The 19,485-nt window shown below is 32.5% G+C and overlaps 1 protein-coding gene across 1 annotated transcript in view; it reads left to right on the top strand.

Annotated features, from left to right (window-relative positions):
- The window catches only part of LOC134529132 (protein phosphatase 1H), a 70,378-nt gene extending 51,178 nt beyond the window's left edge, over window positions 1-19,200 (top strand). The window contains exon 8 of the mRNA XM_063362901.1: window positions 3,944-19,200. Coding sequence (XP_063218971.1) covers window positions 3,944-4,703 — 760 coding nt within the window. The 3' untranslated portion in view covers window positions 4,704-19,200. The remainder of the gene's footprint in view (window positions 1-3,943) is intronic.
- The last annotated feature ends 285 nt before the right edge of the window (window positions 19,201-19,485 follow it).

Genomic DNA, 19,485 nt, shown 5'->3' with positions numbered 1-19,485 from the left:
CAGTAGCAGAGTACTTGCGAGTATACAGGCAGCATAAGCATGAGGAAAAATTGCAAACTGGTGGAGTAGGGTGAAAAAAAATTGTTCGTAAAATTAATCAACGTAACCAGGTTTTTTCTCGTTACCGAGGTTAGATGTTACACATCACTGGTGAGTATTCAAAGACTTGCTCACTTTTTTTAAATTTTGGTTTTTAGTTGACAATATTTTCAGGTAGTTAATAACTTAGGACTGTGTTGAGACATGGAAATAAAACTGTAGTTCTCCAGATAATTTTAGTTTATTTCTGCTAATTAGCTTTCAGTTTTTTTTGAAACTCCTAATTATAAATAACCAACACATTTATATTGATAAAAAATGAAATTTGCCATACACTTTCTGTTTGCTTAAAATTCTTATTTAGTTTATTTTTCAGTCGTACCAATTATAACATTAAATGTAAGTGCATATCCAATCTTATCTCCAAATTGAAATTTTTATTTTCACTCATTTTCAAGTTTTAATTTTTTACATTTTTTACATTTTTACATATGGACATTAATTATCTCATGCAAATAGTATTTATGTAAATTAAATTACAATTTTTTAATTTTAATAAATCCATAAAATCATAATAAATTATAATTTTTTATCCAGTAATGTGATGCATTATTATAAAATTAAAATAAGATTAAAATTGGAAAGTTTGAACAATTCAGTCCAGTAATAAAATTTGATAATGTGACAGGATTTAAAACAGGTTTGATTTTTACCTGTACAACTTTATTTGATGGAGGAGTTTGATATCTGTATTTCATCCAATATTACCGCTCAAACTTTACTTTTAAATATGTTTAGAGACAAAAATGGCACAGTTTGACAGGGCCTTAAGTGTTTGTTGATGCCAACTAAATATTTGGTAAGTAATTTCTGTGTTAAGTAAAATCCAATAATTTTTTCGAAGGGATATTTTCATGGTTGGTAAGTTTTCCTGAATCTTATTTAAAGAAATAAACATACAAAAATAAAACAGCTTATACTCTTTCACGTTGCAAAGTTTTCTGTCTTTTGCATGGTTTATATTTTGCTAACAGGTCTTCAGCTATGCTGACAAAAAAAGTTCTTTAGGTTGAGAGTATATGTTCAGTAATGACACTTATTGTCAGTCAGATTATAATGTGTTACAGATTTCTGTGAAAGTTTACCATAGAGGTCATTTAACGAGTCTTGTGTGTCAATATCAAGAAATAGGTAGTAAATCAGTTGCAGTTGAAAAAAAAATTAATCCTGGTACTGTATACTGTGGGAATGAAGCAGTCCGGCAGTTTTCCTAATATAAAACTACTTGCACATGTTGTTTTCTCTTTTATCAACAAAATTTTTTAGTTCTGACAAGCCACTGTTTATATACGGTCATCTGTGTCCAAAGTTTCAGGTGTTTGAACAAAGAAGCTGCAAGTAGAACAAACTGCAAACTCTTTTTTTTGCACGGAACAGCAGATCTGTCTCATCATTCAAATCATTTAATAAATAAATATTATAATATTTATTTTTGAGAGGAACTTTAGATTGAAGTACAGAATTTTTTGGTTATTTTTTTTTATGGTGGTTGGAAGTCAAAGTAAATTAAATTTCATGATTGTATCTTTCCATGTTTATTGGCAATTTCTTAGCTTTGTCAGAATTTCGATTACACAGTAGCCTACTTGAAAATTCACGAAAGTAATATGCATAATGGTTTATAATGTGATGTATTGGAAAGTGCTGGAGCATTGATGGAATAAATGGTGGGTAGAACGGGAGTACCTAGAGAAAACCCATGGGCTCACAGCAGTGTCTGTCACGATTCCCTGAATGGGAAGGGAGTAATAATACCACTCCACCACCATGTTCTCTGTCTGAATTAAGTATTTGCATACACAGTCCTAATGTTCAACATCATAATCTTTCATATAATTTTTGAGTTTAGTTTGTATGATAGGTTAGTTCCAGGATTTTTGAAAATAAGTTACTGTAACAGTTAAACTATACCGTAGATGCAACAAGCAGTTTTTATTCATCGAGGTAAGAATAAATGGTTATAAATTTTGTTTGGCCTGAATCTCTGTTGGTCTTACTAGGTTCATACTATTGAGAGTATGCTGTTGTAAGTACCAGTTTTCATACTACTGGATGTAAATCAGATGATTTTACACAGTTTTAGATTAAGCTCACTGTTTGAAACAAGTTGATTGGTATGTATCAATCCAGACTTTCCAGGTAGCTTTATAGTCTCTTACATACATTTCTATTAAATCTTGCTGTCAACGATTTGCCAAGAAATTAAATATTGTCTTGTGAAAATAAAAGAATTTGAAAATAAAGTTTGTATATTAATTTGTCTTTTTATCAAACACTGAACGTGGCTGTCATTTCATGATGAAGCATTTACATGATGAAGACAAAATCCCCAGAATAAATAACTTCATTTGCTGAATCAAATTATTTCACTACTCAAAAGCAATATTTATTGACTGTCAAATGTTACTTTTGATACATTATTAAAATCCAGTTGTCGCTAGTAACACACGGTATGAAGGAAGAGAGAACCAATTATCTAAAAGGCTCAACTTGGGCCTACATTGCTACCTGTGGTCAAATACTCGTAGTGAAAACAATGTCTGAAAAAATGTTAAAGAGCATAGCTTTGATCACAAGTGTGAAAATATCTGCAACAATTTCATTTATTAATTAGTGAGCCATCACTGAAAATGCAACTGTTCCTGTCTACTTCCAAGTGATGACTGAAACTGGCAGACTCATTCTCCACCGGGGACTCGTCCATGCATCATACCCAACAACCAATCACACACAAGTTCGAAATACTCTTAAAAAAAATATCGGCCAGTCAAGGCACAAGTCACAATACATAAAAATATTTTACATATATTTCCTTTCTCTGTCTCTTGTCCACACATTGATATCTTCCATGAGAATGTCTGTGATTCACAGGTCTTACATTATTGTTAGTTCATCGTCCAAATGTTTTAGAAAATTGTAGAATCATCTCTGTACCCAGGCCTGGGTAAATAAAGAAAATAAAATATAAAAGTTACGTGAATACACACAAAAACTTAACCAACCAGCCGGAATTAAGTAAAAATGATTTTTAATGTTTTTTTTTTTCCAAAAAAGAGTTTAATCATCAGTGGTACTTGACAGTGTTACCTAATATTAATTTTATTATTAACGTTCATCACCGTGATCTTGAAAACATTTCAGCTAGTTGAACCACTGGTACTTATGAAATATTAGAAAATAATTAAATATTGAAACTAAAATAAAAGCAACAGTTCCTTTAAATGATATTAAGACAGCGGAGATAATGCAATGTTACAAGTACATATATTTAATGACTGGAAACAGTGGAGACCAGGAATGTTGTGCTTATGGGTACAACTCTTCCTATAGTCCTATGATTACAAAACTCCAGTGCTGTTAGAAAAACTTGTAGGAAAAAAAAAACATTTTTAGATGTCAACTTCCCCATCATATGCCAGAAGGCTTAAAAACTAGCTAATCATCATGCCCACATTGAGACTCAAACCCATGACTCCAGAGTTAATGTTAAAGATGCTGAGAACTAGACCTTGGAGGTTGATTGTAGGGCAGTTGGACACATCTTATCTGGTTTTCTTAATTCAGGATAAACACAACGAGCACTCAATAAGGAAGAAGTCCAGCCGCTTAACAGAAGTAGAGTAGTGAAATGCCATATTCCCATACCTCTCAATATCTTGTACCACTGAGCTAGTGCTCATTATGTGTAACATCATCTTATTTACAAGCTCTCGACGTAATCATAGTACATTTTCAAAGTGCGTGAGTTTTAAGAATTGTTAAGTTAAGGAAAAAGAGTTAATTTTTGTAATGTATGAATTTTTTTGGGAATTATTACTTGTGATGTATAAAATTTGTTTCTTAGGTATACATCAGTGGCCCAGGAGTTGGTGATGCATTCTCGGGGAAAACACCTGGACAAGAACTGGAGAGGTAGCGACGGCAAGCTGGCGACCATTGACGACATATCAGTTTTCATAATCCCGTTACTGCCGTACAAGAAAGAATTTGCTGCCTGGAACGTGGAGTACGAAGCTGTTCGCGAAATGTATGAGAACGCTGCAGCGACAGAATGTTACGGGCAGCTTCTCTTGAAGCCATCGCCGGTCGCCGAATCCAAGTCCAACGTTGAAAAACAGCTCGAGTTGATGTCAAACTTTCGTGATCCAGTCGATGTGGTTCTGCACAAGACACTGAAGAAAACGTTGAGCTTCGAACGTGAAAGGAGAGTGGCCACCAATGGAACAAGGAGGCACTCAACGGACGGTGCTGGTTTGTCCACAACCACCAAAGAAAGTGAAACAGGATTGGAGTCCATTGAAAAATACTTTGATGATGCAAAGTGTAAGAGTTGTTTGTTAGTTAAGATTGATTCCGCGCAAGTGATAGATGCTGCAGATAAGGACAAGTTAAAGGCTGTACTAAATGTAACCAGTGACAGTGACGGTGTTGGTTCAAATGTTGTGTTGAAAACTGACTTGCCTTGTGCAGTGTGTAGCCGTTTGAATGGCTCATATCGGGTTCTGATTGGTAACAAACTCCCTACATGCATGAGCAGCAATAGTGTTGCACATTTGCCTGACATTGAAACACTGCGAGTGAGTAGTAAGGCACTGCAGCATTGAGTAGTTCAGCTGCCTTTTTACGGTGTGACATTTTGTTTTCAGGACCACCTTACGACTGACTTGCCTCTAACTTAAAATCAATTTTTCATAGTTACTGAGGGTTTTTACTTTTTGAACTTCATTGATGTTTTGGAATGTCAGATTAATATAATGGCAAGTCTTGCATTTAAATGCGTGGTTTCCAGTAAAATAAATTTTTTTACTTGGAATTCTCTAGCCAATATATACGTAAAAATTGAACATTATACTTAGCTATGTTCTTATTTAAGTTCCTATTATTATAATTAAATTTTATTACTAGGCATTCATTTTGTCTACAGGTATATAAGCATTTAGCTTTTTCTATAGCAGATTTTGTATTTATCTTGAGAGTTTATGACTTAGGACTTTATGGGGGCCATTCCATGCTTTTTCAACAAATTTTGTTTTAAATTGGTTGCTGCATTTGTTTTAAACAATGTCTATTTTGTCACAGTAAATTGTACATCTTTAGAGAGTTGAAAACCAACTTCGAACATTAGATAATGCACTTAATACATGTTTTTGTAAGTGAAAATGGTCTAATGTTTTTACAGTAGAGCACACACTAAGTGATAGTTAATGGTTTACTGTAAATGCTGATAATTTTTCTTTACATTTCAATACATTGTTTAGATTTAAAAATCATAATTCATGAGTAAATACTCATTTTTCATTTTTTGAAGCAGAATTTTTACTGTTACAGGTGAAAATTTTCTTCTGAACTATAGTAATAATATATTTTGCAATGAGGTTAGAAAAATAAACTTGTATTTTGAACTTTTACAAGAATTTTTGCAAATATAAGTGGGAAATTTTCAAATTTTTCTATTTAAGTGTACATTCTCTATTATTTATAGCGATAGACAAAGGAAAAATTTGTTTGTATGCTACTAAGACAACTACGTGCCAAGAATATTATATAACTACTTTATTTATGGTGCAAAATAAGAAAAAATTGTCAGGTTAAATTTTAGTGAAATTAATAATTTTCCAATTAATTTGAAGGGCAAGTTAACTTACTTTATGTAATAAGGATATTCCGGTTTTTATTTTTGTCAAATAAGCAGTATAATTTGCCCAGTGATCACAGAAACATAGCTTGTCATATTTATTAGCTTAAAAAGGTGCTATCTATAGGATAAAACATCAACTAGCAACTCTGACAGGAAAATAGCCATAATATACTAATTGGATATATATTGCCTTATTTGGAAGGAACTACATCTAGGCTTTTGGTTGGAGGCCATGTTTATAAAAATGTTGGTGTGCCCGATGTTTGGGCGTGCCATTGTCAGGCGCATCAACATTTCCGCGGACGGGTTCTCAAGTCAGAAGCCAAGCCATGTAAGTCTGTGTTGTAGGGTTTGTATAAAAATGTTAATACTAATGCAAGAATTTAAGGTTTAAATAATAAAAAGCACCATATCTAAAGAGAAGATAATTATATTGCCTAGTATATTCTAAAATTTTAATCAAAGAGTCAGTTTATGGTAATTTAAAGTTCAACCCAAATTATTTTTTATTTGCAGGTTTGCATTTTCTTTGGGTATTGTTTTACTAATACTGCATTGTAGGATTTCAGTTTAATTCATTGTTCTGTAAAAAGTAAGAAAACGTTCATGTATTTTGTGTGCATTTAAACAGCTCTATTTTGATGTTGAATGGTGTTAGTGAATTTTCCCTATAGAGTAGACAAATGTCAGTTCTCTTGTGAGCCACTGTAGAGAATCATAATGCAAGCAACATAGTCACCTCTTGAGTTCGAGAGAAGAATGTTAGAACTGTGCAGTTTTGCCTTTTGACTTCATGTCCCTTTCCATTAAATTTTTACATTAAGATGACAGCACGAAATTGGAAAGTTTTTTTCTGTTATTGCACAGTAGCTCTGTCATATATGGAAGCTTCTGTGATTCTTGTGACTGAAGGTGATGAACTCTTGATCCGTCACAAGAGTTTTGGAAACTAATTGACAGTATTGCCATTGGTGGTTTAATGCATATGGGGTTTTCATTATACAGTATGATAAGTTTCTACATGGTCAATAACCCATCATTCTGTGCCATAGAATTAAGTAACAATGCTTTTCTTGCCAGAAAATAATTTCTAGAATCAACTATGTGTAGTGACTATCAAAATATTCTTCATTGCCTAAAAACATCACCGTCCTCATCTAAATCTATTGGTGCCATTATGTTTAAATGATGTTTGCTCCAAAATGGTAGTTAAGTGGTGAGTTCAAGAACACCTCAATTTATAAGTCTCATACCAGAATCATAACACAATAGGTATTTGTAGTTACTATCTAAACACTTGTGTATAAATATATTAAAAAGTATTAATTTTTAAAAGATTATCTGAAGCCAACCATTGTTGAAATGGCATGGAATGATAACATGTGAGGTTATTATAAAGTAAGATTATCTTTGATAAATATTCTGTAGGCAATTAAAATATTGTAGTGCTGATTAGTCTTTACTGTACCAAAGCTAATGTTTAATTTGATTTTTCTTGCTTTTAGTTGAACTGTAGTTACATCTGTATATTGTCATGTTAACATTATCTATCAGAGGATATTATGATACAACATATTGTTTTTAACAGCACACATAAGTTTAGAAAATCCTGATCTGTGCACAAAATAGAAAGTTACACGTCATGGTAGGGGTTTAGGGTAGTAGTTTCGAGTTATAAACATGTATTTACTAAATTGCTCTCTGTTTACACTTAATTAAATTACAGTATTATGTGTTCCGTTCACATACAAGTTTACCTTTATGCTTTCAATTCACGTGTTAATTACCCACAATGCTTTCTGTTCACAAATAAATAAACAATGGAAGAATATATTTTATTTTCTCAAAGAGAAAATGTACATATTATGTTTTGTAGTTGTATTAGCTCAGGTGGTAGTTTTCTATGAGTTATTTCAAACATCCTGATACAAGTAGCAGCACCAATCTAATGGAATAGAAATACTTATGATTTGAACTATTCATAACAAATTTAGCAGAAAATTTCTCTAATCTTCCAGCTGGCATTTACTCTACTGCAGAGCCACCAGCATGCTTGATGGATGGCAAAATAGTGCAGTACTGTCTGGCCACCCAGTACTGTTTTATAATAGTAGTTGGGCGAAACCCTTGAGAATTTGTCGTTGCTAGACAGCGGTCTCGTCTCTGGTCACTTCCGAGGCAGGTAAATGCAGAAAGATAAATGTAAAATAATTAATTTAATTGCAGACTTCATGTTTTAAAAGTGAATGTCTTGCGCCAGTGTCTGTATTTTGATATAGAACGAGATGCTCTGGGCTTTCTTAAGTATTAGAGTAGTTTGTAGTGGCAGGGCCCACAGTTTGACTCCTGATGTAGGCAGATGGGGCAGTAGTGCCACACTTGGTTATTTGGTAACTGGGGTGGCTCAGGCTGCCCTCACATCATCACTAGTGTTTTTTGAGTAAAGCCAGTCGTTTTGTTCAAAATTGTTTGACCCTGCAAGAACACACTAGCAGTTTTTCTTTTATCATTAGCTACCGACACAAATAGAAACCATTGTCTTTTAATAGAACATCTCTTAAATAATCAAACCAGTTGTGATTTATAAATATAATAGTATTATAAATATAAATGTTTTACAATGTTGCTAGCCCTGAAAATGTTTTAAATAATTATTGGCTTTGGATTGCTTCTTGGGGCAACTTCTTCACATCACGGACACTGACTTTATTCTGTCGTTAGTAGTCATTGAGTCTTATTTTAATGGAAATGACATTTTAAATATTAGGAACCAATAATAAACATCATGTTCACATTTGCCACTTACAGTAGGGATCACATTTTGGCAAACAACCATGGAAGCAAGTTCACAAATTGGTAATAAAAATTTGATTTGAAAAAGTCTTCAAAAATTTAAAGTTTTGCTGACTTACATTTCAAGGGTAGTCAACTGTAAGTACTTTCATACTATTGGCACTTCTGTAGCTAAAAATGTCTGCTCTACAAAATTCAGTGCCCGGATAAATTAAAAAAATAAAGATTTAGTAGGTTATAGCTTAAAATAAATTGAATTACTCTAGTGGAAAATAAGAAAATACTTCATATTTCTAACTAAGAGAAGCCAAATAATATTGACACAAAAATATTATATAGAAAAATTCCGGCATGCTATTTGTCACCTGATAAAACATCTGCAGAAATATGTCAGACCCTGCACACCATAATCTGTCACCAGCTTAAAGTAATGACTAAAGCAGGCGTGTGAAATGGACAGCAATGATGACAGGTGTGTTAATTAAACCTAAAATGCATCTAATACCGAGAGTGACTGTATACATAGCTAAAACACATGAAGTATTGCTTAATAATTATTTTTGGATAAAACACATATAGACTTTACTTTTGTTGTTAACCATTTTTGCTGGTAGTAACAGCCATTTTACAATAATTTCTGTCACGAATGACCTAGGTATCATTGCCTACCATGAAATCTGATGTGCATAAATAATATGCAGTTATTAATACTTATTATTGCATTTCTCTTCAAAGAATGTGAGTGCAGTGTAAATGTCAACTCAGTATGTTCTTAACCATACAAGTGAAAGTAATAATCATGAAATATAAATCTCTCAGAAAAAAATATATTAAACTAGTTTTGTTTATGAAATAAAGATACGTACCAAAATAATGTGAGCACGATTTGTAACAAAATAAAGTAATGTGAGTGATTAAAAAACAAAAAATGTAGTAGTTAGAAATAGTTTTCCTTCTTGTTTACTAATATATATATTTAAACAATAATTTTTTTACCCTTCTATGGACTCTTTCATTGTTCAGTTTTATTCAGATCAGTATTTCATGAATAACATATTTCATCCTTTTTCTCCATCCAGTGCTATAATAATTTTTTTCTCCGTACAGTCAATGATGGCACCCTTGCCTGATCTTTGGTCTCTCTTATTTTCCAGGGTTTTTCCCCCCAATCATTTCATTAGGTTGGTGCTCTGCTGCTTTATCACTAGTATGATAGTGCGTTTCAAGTGATGCTGTACAGTTTTTACAGTTTTGCAGGAATGACCATACCTGTAATTTTTTATGAAAATACATAACGAGTAATTGACATAATTAGTTATTACATAATGTTTTATAAACAACCAGTTTCTGGCTGCGTATTAGAAAAAAGTATATTGCTTCTGTTGTTAGGAGTTAAATTATGTAGCTTGTGGAATCTCTTGTAAGATACGTTAGATTCTTTTTTGGAGAAGCATTGAATGTTTAATTGGCAGATTTTGAAACACTCATAGTGAAGAGTATCCAATTTGGTGGTCATATTAAGTGACATCAAATTTTTTTTCTTTGTATGTTCATTAAAAGGTGTGTCCAATGGGGTTGGTATTGATTTTGCCCAAAAGTGAACAACAGTGGAATTTTCTCCCACAAATCTAAGATTTGATTGAGGAAGCGGGTTTTTGTCCTAGTTCACATGTAGTTGGCTTTTATTCCTTATTTGTAGTTGATAATTTACAAAACATTAGACACATTTTTCCAGCAAAATTATTTCTGGTTTCAGACTTATTGTCACTGTGCTAAACCATATTTTCTATTAAATAATTAGGTGCCTGTTCTCATAAATGTCCTATGACATTCCCTCTTGTTTTACTACTACAGTAAATATATATATTTTCTCCTAATATGAAGGGGGCTTTGAAGAATACTAATACTAGTATTCAGATTGTTGTAAATTTAGTGTTCAAAGAATTTTTAAACTATGATTGATATATGAAATTGAAAATAACTCTGGGTACCTTTTTTTAAATAGAAAATTATTTTGGTTAAAAGTTCTTTACTGCATTCACGAGGCATGTCCAGAAAGTAAGTACCTACCATTTGGTCATTAAAAAAAATGCTTATGGAAAAAAAAGTTTTATTGAAAGTTTTAGTTTACTACTTATCTACAGCACATTTTCACATAGTCACCATTCAGTTACAAGCACTTTTCCCCGCCTGTAAATTAAACCAGTTGAAAATCATAATTTTGTACATTATCGCTATAATTGTTGACTCATGTTTCATTAAATCAACCAAAATGAAGCCCTTATCATACCAAAATACGGTAGCCATCATTTTTCGACTCTAGTATGGAGATTGCTTTGCTTAAACTTTTTTCGGCGATGTTTACTAAGCGCCTGTACTTAGACTTCACGCATTGCGTATTCGAAGTTCGTGATGTCAGTGGCCAAGGCATATGTTCCATTCCCAGGCAGCAAACTTTTATGCAGGGGGGTTAAATAAACTGGTAGAGCATTGCAAAAAGTGCTTGGAACTGAATGGCGACTTTGTGAAAATGTGAGAAAACTAAACTTTCAATAAAACTTTTTCATGAGTTAATTTTTTTTAATGACCAAACGGTACTTACTTTCCGGACACGCCTCGTAATACAGCGTAAATTTGGGTTAGGTCATAAGGGACAATTTGTGCAATAAAAAAGTTACTGTCAGAAATATTATTTCTTTCAATTAGTCAGTGACATATTCTACCAATTATACACATTTACTTATTTTGATACTGTATAAAGTACTTAAATCAACAGAACATAAATTGAAAATGCCTTGAAACTAGTTACCGTAGTTGAAAATGTTTTCTGTTTTTTAAGTTTGTTAAAATATAAATTTTACTTTATTCTGCAAGTGTAAAAGGGATTGGAAATGGTATCATATTGAATTTTGGGGATGTTGCATGTTTTGTTGGTGCAGTAATGATTATTCTGTTAAATCATTTAAAAAGTGGATTTGTGAAATAAGTTTAAGTTCTTGACACAGACTTTCTGTTGTACTGCCAATATTCATGACATTTCCTTTTTGTGTCATATTATTTCAATTTAGAAATGTGTGTTTTATTTAAAGATTACATTTTATTTTATCAGTAGTTGTACTGGTTTTGTAAAACAGTACATGTGTAGGAACTGCACCTTTATTTTATGTTTGTCTTCCATTGAAAGGATGGCTCTTATGTGTTCTTAAAAAATAAATCTCTATTGTTATAATGCTTGCCAACAGGCTGACTTGTCATTGTGAATTCTTGTGTTGTTTTAACTAGGTTCATATTCATTACTCTATAATGCTGCATAAAAATTTATATGTTTTGTGATTTGTTTTTCTGTTAAAATAATTAAAATTGTTGTACGATAAGCCAGTGTTACAATTTCCAAGTAAGAAAACTTTGTTAGATATTCCCGTTTGCCATAATTTTTAGACATTGAATATTAGTGTGGTATAACTTTAGACCTGGGAATTTCTTTGGTAGCAGGTCTTGAAATTCTTGAGTATAAAATAAATTTTTTGTAGTGGAAAAGAAATGAATCAATGTCAAACAAATAGCCAAGTTAAATTACACAATTTATTAAATCAATTATAACTAAATTAATTCCACATTCTTTCTTACAACAAAATGTTTCAAGAGAAGCTAATTTTAAGGCAATAAACAATTGTACATCCACACCATGAGATGAGGTCCCATAGAAACCACCAGTACCACCACCTCTAGCAGAAAACATTTATCCTCGTCAGTGTGTCGTATGGCGTGGAAATGTGCGGCTGGGGCTGACATGAGCAGGTGTATCAAGAGGGGCACATGAAGGGGAAAACATACTGAACTGCAGAGGAATGCGAAGCAGTGTAACCTTCGGACCTTTCCTACCCTTGAAGGCTCGGGAACAAGGATGCGTTTTTGTTTTGACTGCAGAATCAGCATGGGCCACCAAAGTATGGGAAGCCTACGATTCACGCAGAGTATTCGACATGCCCGAAGATTACCGAATACCTGCCTTCGGGTGACTTCGGAATTCTTTTTTTAGGTGAAAAAAGCACGGGTGAGCATAACGATGGAACGCACATGCATTATGAATTGAGTTTGACTAACCCAACCTAACCTAACCTAACCTAACCTAACCTATTAATGGCTTAATTTGTATTATTGTTATGAAACTTCCTACCTTTATTTGTTTATGTCCGGCATTTAAAACAGACGTTTTTTTACCTAAATAAAAGAATTCCGAAGACACCCGAAGGCAAGTATTCGGTATTGTTCGGGCATGTCGAATACTCTGCGTGAATCGTAGGCTTCCCACCAAGGTATTTGGTTATCTTCTTTTCCTGCTCGGTGGCAGCATTTTCCATGGAACAGTGACAGGTGCCCGATAAAAACGCGTGTGTACAAGTTAGATATTTTATTTTAAAAATGCTATTTGTCCGAGATTAAGATAATTATATTATCTCTGCCTCCCTGCGGTTGAGCATAACAAATTATTGGAGGGCTGAATCTTATTACAATGATGAAGTCCCAAACTAGAAGAAAAGTCAAGCAAGGTATGTGTCTCAGATTTGATATAAGAAAGTGATATATTAAAAGTACGATTTTGCCAATCAGCACCAGGCACATTGAAGTCACCAAGTATTATCAAATTATGTTGCTAGTAGATGAGGTTATCTTCTGCTTCAAGGTAGCATATATAATAGTAGTACGTAGTTGGAGGGGGAATGTATTATAACCAAGTATTAGGTAGGTAGGTGGTTAAGTTTTCATTTTGATTCAGAGCGCTTCAATTCCAGGATAATAAATTTGAATTTGGACTGATGGAAATTTGTTTATTAAGTGCAATCAAAACACCATCTATTTTCAACATTGTGAGTGTTTCTATAACATCTAAATATGAGATACTGATCCAAGAAATAGTGACAATTTATGATGCAATTATTAAACCATGTTTCTGTCAAATATATTCATCATGCTTAATCAACCTCATACCACCACACAAGTTATAACATAGCCATGATTATAAATCATATGAAATATTTCTGTAAATATGTTTAGCACAAATGCCTGCACAAAGTAAAATTATATAAATCTATTTTAGTAACCTTTCCACAAAAGAATTAAAAACACGCAAGGTGTAAAATAAGTGTGTTAATGTGGGCGTGAACTATGTTAAAAATAAAATGATGTAAATGATGGGGTTAGCATCTCTGATTAACTTATGTACAACAATGAACGAGTTAACTAATACTTCACGGCTGAAAGCCAGGTGTGCACCACTAGCAAGGGAAGATAAGGGCCAGTGTTGGAACACAGTACATTTTACCACAATGTCACACAAGTAGTGTTACCGGAGTCTTTCCAAACCATTTTGGCAACATGTTTTAATTTATTTTTTACTTCAGTTTCACAATTTAATTGTTACACTAACTTGTAAACATATTTTTAGTAAATTCTCATTTCTATTTATTCCATTTTGGTTGGAACTTATTGGGGAAATAAGTATTTCACAAAGAATTGTAACACTGTGGATATTTGAAATTACCTTTATTGTTTTTGTATACAATTTATTACATTTCTATATCAATTAATGAAATGTGCTTTAATGTCATTACATTTGCTTTATGGAACTTTACAAGCTAATCTCATATGCAAGTTTACAAAAAGAAAATATATAACAAACTGTAGGTAACATTTGTCCTCTACTAACATATTCTTGGATATGACTGATGGCAGGAACCATGTAACTACTTTAAATTGAGTTGCATTCCCATGAATTTAGGAATTACTCATAATCATGACAAATAAGTTACAAAATAACAGCACAAACAATTCTTCTAGACTGATAGTACATACGTAGGTATAAATAAATTCTTGAATGGTTGGCCATTATCACTGGCAAGATAACTTAAATATATATATTCTGATGAGTATCAAGTCATTGGCTGAAATTATAGTTCACATCGGGATACCTGTGTACGTGAGTTGGCCAAATGAAAGTAGAGGACATACTGTCAACAGAATACATCTCAACACTACGGCAGTGCTTTTCAAGCAAGTTATTTTCTAACAAGAATACCTTCATGAAAGGTGCATGTCTGGACTACCTACTAAATGCAAAGAACTAGTTAAGTAACAGCACTTCTACAGATATACTGCACATACTGCATATACAAATACTTAAGAAAATATAGTTGTGGACTATTGCACACAATGCAACTTACCACCTTTACACTAATACAAGTTACCTTGTTTTCCTAATCACAATCTGCTCTCTCAAGCAGAAACAGCAATGTTTGTACAGGAAGGACCCAACACTTGATTCCACCAGTGTTCACCCAGTGTACCACGGATGGCACAGACTGAACTTAGTAACTAACCTCGCTACTTAAGTCTGAATGGTCACTGGAGAGCATGGGTCTGGAATCATTAATTCTAGCTTAGTACGGTCATGCAAGTAATTTTTCTGTTGCTGTACACCATTGTTGAATACTATTCAGTAGTTAAAAAATAGAACTGAGTGGCTGGCAGAGAGGGAAACACGGTGATATCAGAAAAAAGTGAAGTTGGGAACAATTATTTCAATTGAAATACATGCATCTTAATGTCAGTGACTCATTAAAAACACGTAGCAATAAAGCATGCATGAGTTAATACTTTAAGTTCACCTGAATAAACAAAAATGCAAAAGTTGTGGGTCAGATCAATGATGTAGCTAGGAGCAGTAGTTGCTTGCCAGATATGCTGGTTACTACATTGCAATCACTAAATGGTTTTTTGTATTGTGTACAGCCTGTATGATGATGAAAGTCAAACTTACAAAATGACTGATGCTATATAAGATCAGCAACATACGAAAAAAAAAAAAAAAACTAAAAATGTAGAGCAAATATTTTAATTTGAATAAACATTTTTTTTTTGCTGACATGGTTTATGGTATAGTACTATTTAATGTTATTTCTATTAAGTTTAACGATGTTAGGTGTGCAATGCACGAACATAAAACTTAGATCAGGTTTGTATTAAAATACTTATTGGATTATCAAATGACTTACTATTGATAAAGTGGATACTGAGTAGCAAAGAAATAAATTAAAAAAATAGCGCCTATGGATTTGTTTTGAATATTTCACTGAATACTACAAAATATACTTAAACGCTCAATCAGTGGATGGTAAAATGAAAACGTTACAAAACCTGAAAAGTCACGTAAGTTTATAAAAAGAAATACAAAAAAGTAATTTTTGCCATAAAAAAGGGGACCATAAATGTTAAAAGGATTGCTACAAGTATGAAGAACTTCGGGAAATGAAAAAAGAGAATGAATATTCGAAAGTCGGAGAAATAACAAAATATTTCTGAATTTTTTTTTGGTGATATAAGTGATAACGGATGTATTGCTTTTGCCTACTAAACTCCCCAAAAAATGGTAAAATGTGAAAAATCACAAAATACAAATTTTTCCCCACGAAATTTTGGGTCTTTTTAACAAAAAAAAAAGTGTGGCAAGGGGAAAAAAATTTACATTTATAGTATACATGTTTGACAGCCAAAAAGTGATTGTTTTAAGCAAACTAATGGCAATTTTTTTTCTTTCACAAAACACGTGATAACTATAAAACTGCATTAATTTTGCTACCTGGCAATTTCCACATGGCTGCAGCATTTGTTGCCAACAAATCCAATTTGGACTAGCATTTGAAAATGCAGGCAATAAAATTTTAAATACTGCCAATCTTGTGGGAAAAACAAGACAAATAGGTTTTCAAGTGGAAACTGTGAGTTATGCAAACTTCCTTTTATTGGATGCACAAGTACGGCCTACATCAGATAGAAAACAAGACCACATGTTTTCAAGCCAGCCAATAAAGATGGCATTAAGAATCTTTTTAAAATTGAAAACAAACACAAATTTGAGACAATACAACACGATGGTTTACGAAGTTTAGCATGCGCATAGATGCCAGGGAAAGGTGTCAGTTTACTGTGGGGAAATCTTGGGCTTGCAAAATCATAACTGTGAACCTGGTATATAAACCCAATTCCTTGGGGCCTCCTGAATTCTACAGATCTGCACCCCTTAAATATAGTACAACCATTATCGGCCAATCTGCAAGTGCACCGGGATACGATTAGTGACTCGTCAGAAAGCATTCATTATCAGGTGGCCTCAACTTAGGAACCTGGTAAAATTAAGGTGTAGACAAAATAGAAGATTCTAATTTAATAGGGTTTGTAATGTTAATTCAATCACAAATTATGTAACCCTAATGCTACAAGTAGTAATTCAGTACTACTGATAATGGGTAGTTTTAAACACTTTTTTGTATGCATCTCTTGTTTCTCTGTATGTTCCTAAAATCTAATAGTTCAATTCTTTCCACTGCTCCATTTTACAGACAATTATGTTAGTCTCTCTCAGCAGTAAGAGAATTGCATAAGTGCATAAATATGCATGAATATTTTCAGTGTGTATTTTTCTTTCTTTGAAAATCAAAGATTAAAGTACTGAAAAATTAATTTCAATACGGAGACTTCTCCAGAGTAAACTCATACTACAGCAATATCATAAATATATAAATTCTAAGCTTGGAGCAACTATGGTTAAAAAAATTTCAGGATATGAATACATCTAAATTATTATATACACTCATCAGCTGTAAAGAGAAAGCAATAAAAAATTTAAGGTTTTTATCTAACTTATTCTAATGGTTTAAAGTGAAACAACTTTTTTAAACTAAACAGATACAGTTAATTAACTATTAAAAATTAGGAAATTATTATCATTATAACAATAATAAACAATATTTTTGTCGTATTTAATACTAACTCATTTTGTACTTGAAACTGCAAGTAATTTAGATGTAAATTTACATTTTCTCTAGTACTACTATTAATTTACAAAACTTTGTTGCAACTGAATTGCAGTAAATATTTTAATTTAAAAATAGGATAACTTAAATAAATAAATAAATAGCATTTTGTAATGGGTTGTGTATTAAATGTAAAAAAAATGAAACATCCACTACAAGCACAACAAAAATTTAAATGACAATAAAAATGATAAACTTTGTTTGGATTTATTCCTTTTTTTCTCATTCTGAAAAACTAAACTTAAAAATAACATTCCTTGATGGTAACTTATTTTACAAGATATCACAGCAGTCTTATTTAGTACCCTTAAAAGTATTTTGAATTTAAAGCCAATAGTGGAGCAAAACATGAAAAACAGCAAATAAAATATTGTTTATGTCAAGTTTGAAAGTTATAGGAGAAGTGCAGAAAAACTACTGCTCCTAGCTAATATTTGTTGAGGTAGCTATTACCACACAAATTGGTTCATCCTTCCTTCTGTAACACACAAGTGTTACACAGAGCCAATTTTCTCCAAACACAATCTTAACATCAATACATCATAGGATTGTGCGAAGCTGCGTAACATCGAAGTCTAATTGAATACTAATTTTCTCACACTTCAAAAGTATTTGAAAAAAAAAAAAAAAATTCAAAGATTCACAAGTATTTGCTAAAGCAGAATACATAAAAAGCCAACTTGGCAATCTGGAATTGCTATGACATTTTTTTTTTGGTTTATAACAGACAGTGACATAGGCCTACCAAATGTAAATGCTGGCAATCTGTATTTGTTTGAGAGCTTACAGCTGACAAAAAAAAAGTTAACTCATGTCACAAAGAAAAAGGAGAATAAGTTTTGAGTTTCTGCAACTCAGTAATAGCAACTGATGGAAATGAATTGCAGCCAGCTAGTTATCCTGTAAACAGACAAATGTTTCTCCCAATCAGATACCTCTTCTGAAGGCTATATTAACAAATAGGAATCCTTGTACTACAAATATTTTGGCCAAATTACTACAGGTTTCCTAAAATTAAGCTGTAATCGCATAATACATGAATACAAGAGTAATATTCTACCATAAAAACAAACATTTAAAAGGTTTTGTTCATTTAAACTGTATATACATAAAGTTGGAGACAGACGGAAAGATTTCTCAAAGCAAATTTTAACACTGTTTATAATTACTTTTTTCCTGTATACTTTCACAATTAACAGAGAACGAAAATAAATTACTGACAGTGTTTCAGCCTGTTCTCAAGAATTTTTAAAAGATGCTTAGCTACCTGCAATAACTGTAACATGTTCACCTTTCCAATGTAGCTTCATAAGTTACTTTTACTATTACATAAGTAATTTTTGTTTTTATTTACGAGCAGTGGCAGTTGGTTAACCTTCTACATTTTTCTCATAATGTTCTTAATTAGTGTGTGGTATGTAGGGTATACTGATAAAATATCTCTGAATCAAATTTGTATCTATGGAATTTCCTTAATGCAGCAAAATATTTAAATAATCAAATCAATTTTGTCATTGGCAAAAACTTGGATCTTAGTCTTAGACTTCTGATTCAAATTGAACAACTGTCTTCGCACATCCCTAATTCAACATGTATAACCTCAGTGAATAATTCATTAAAGGACTTTCCAGATACCAAAGCCAGACTTCAGGTTTAGTTAGACATTTTGATAATCATTCTCTCCTGATAATTACCAAAAGGCAAGAACTAAAACGTAGACAACGAAGAGCTTATTTTTTCTAAAGCCAGAAGCCCTTTCAAAATTCAAGGCCACTATACAAACAATTCTTTCATGTAAAATTTGAAAAACAAACAATTAAATTTTTTTTAGTACAGTACACTCCCTATTTAACGCGGTTGTCGGGGGACATAACTTTTACCCGCGTTGTTGCATAACCGCGATGTTTCGATGTGACCAAGGTCAAAAGGCATAAAACACCGCCTGTGTTCTAATAGGTCGGCAATCACGCACAGTATAGACGGCCCGCCTTTGTGCGGACTTTGCATCCGCAGTTTTCACTAAACGCGGGTGAAAAATAAAAATAATAAATTTTAAAGATAAATATGAAATGTTGAATTTTATTT

This window comes from Bacillus rossius, chromosome 2 (assembly GCF_032445375.1).
Source record: "Bacillus rossius redtenbacheri isolate Brsri chromosome 2, Brsri_v3, whole genome shotgun sequence".
NCBI classification, from domain to species: domain Eukaryota; kingdom Metazoa; phylum Arthropoda; class Insecta; order Phasmatodea; family Bacillidae; genus Bacillus; species Bacillus rossius.
This window is presented reverse-complemented; position numbering and strand designations above follow the sequence as displayed.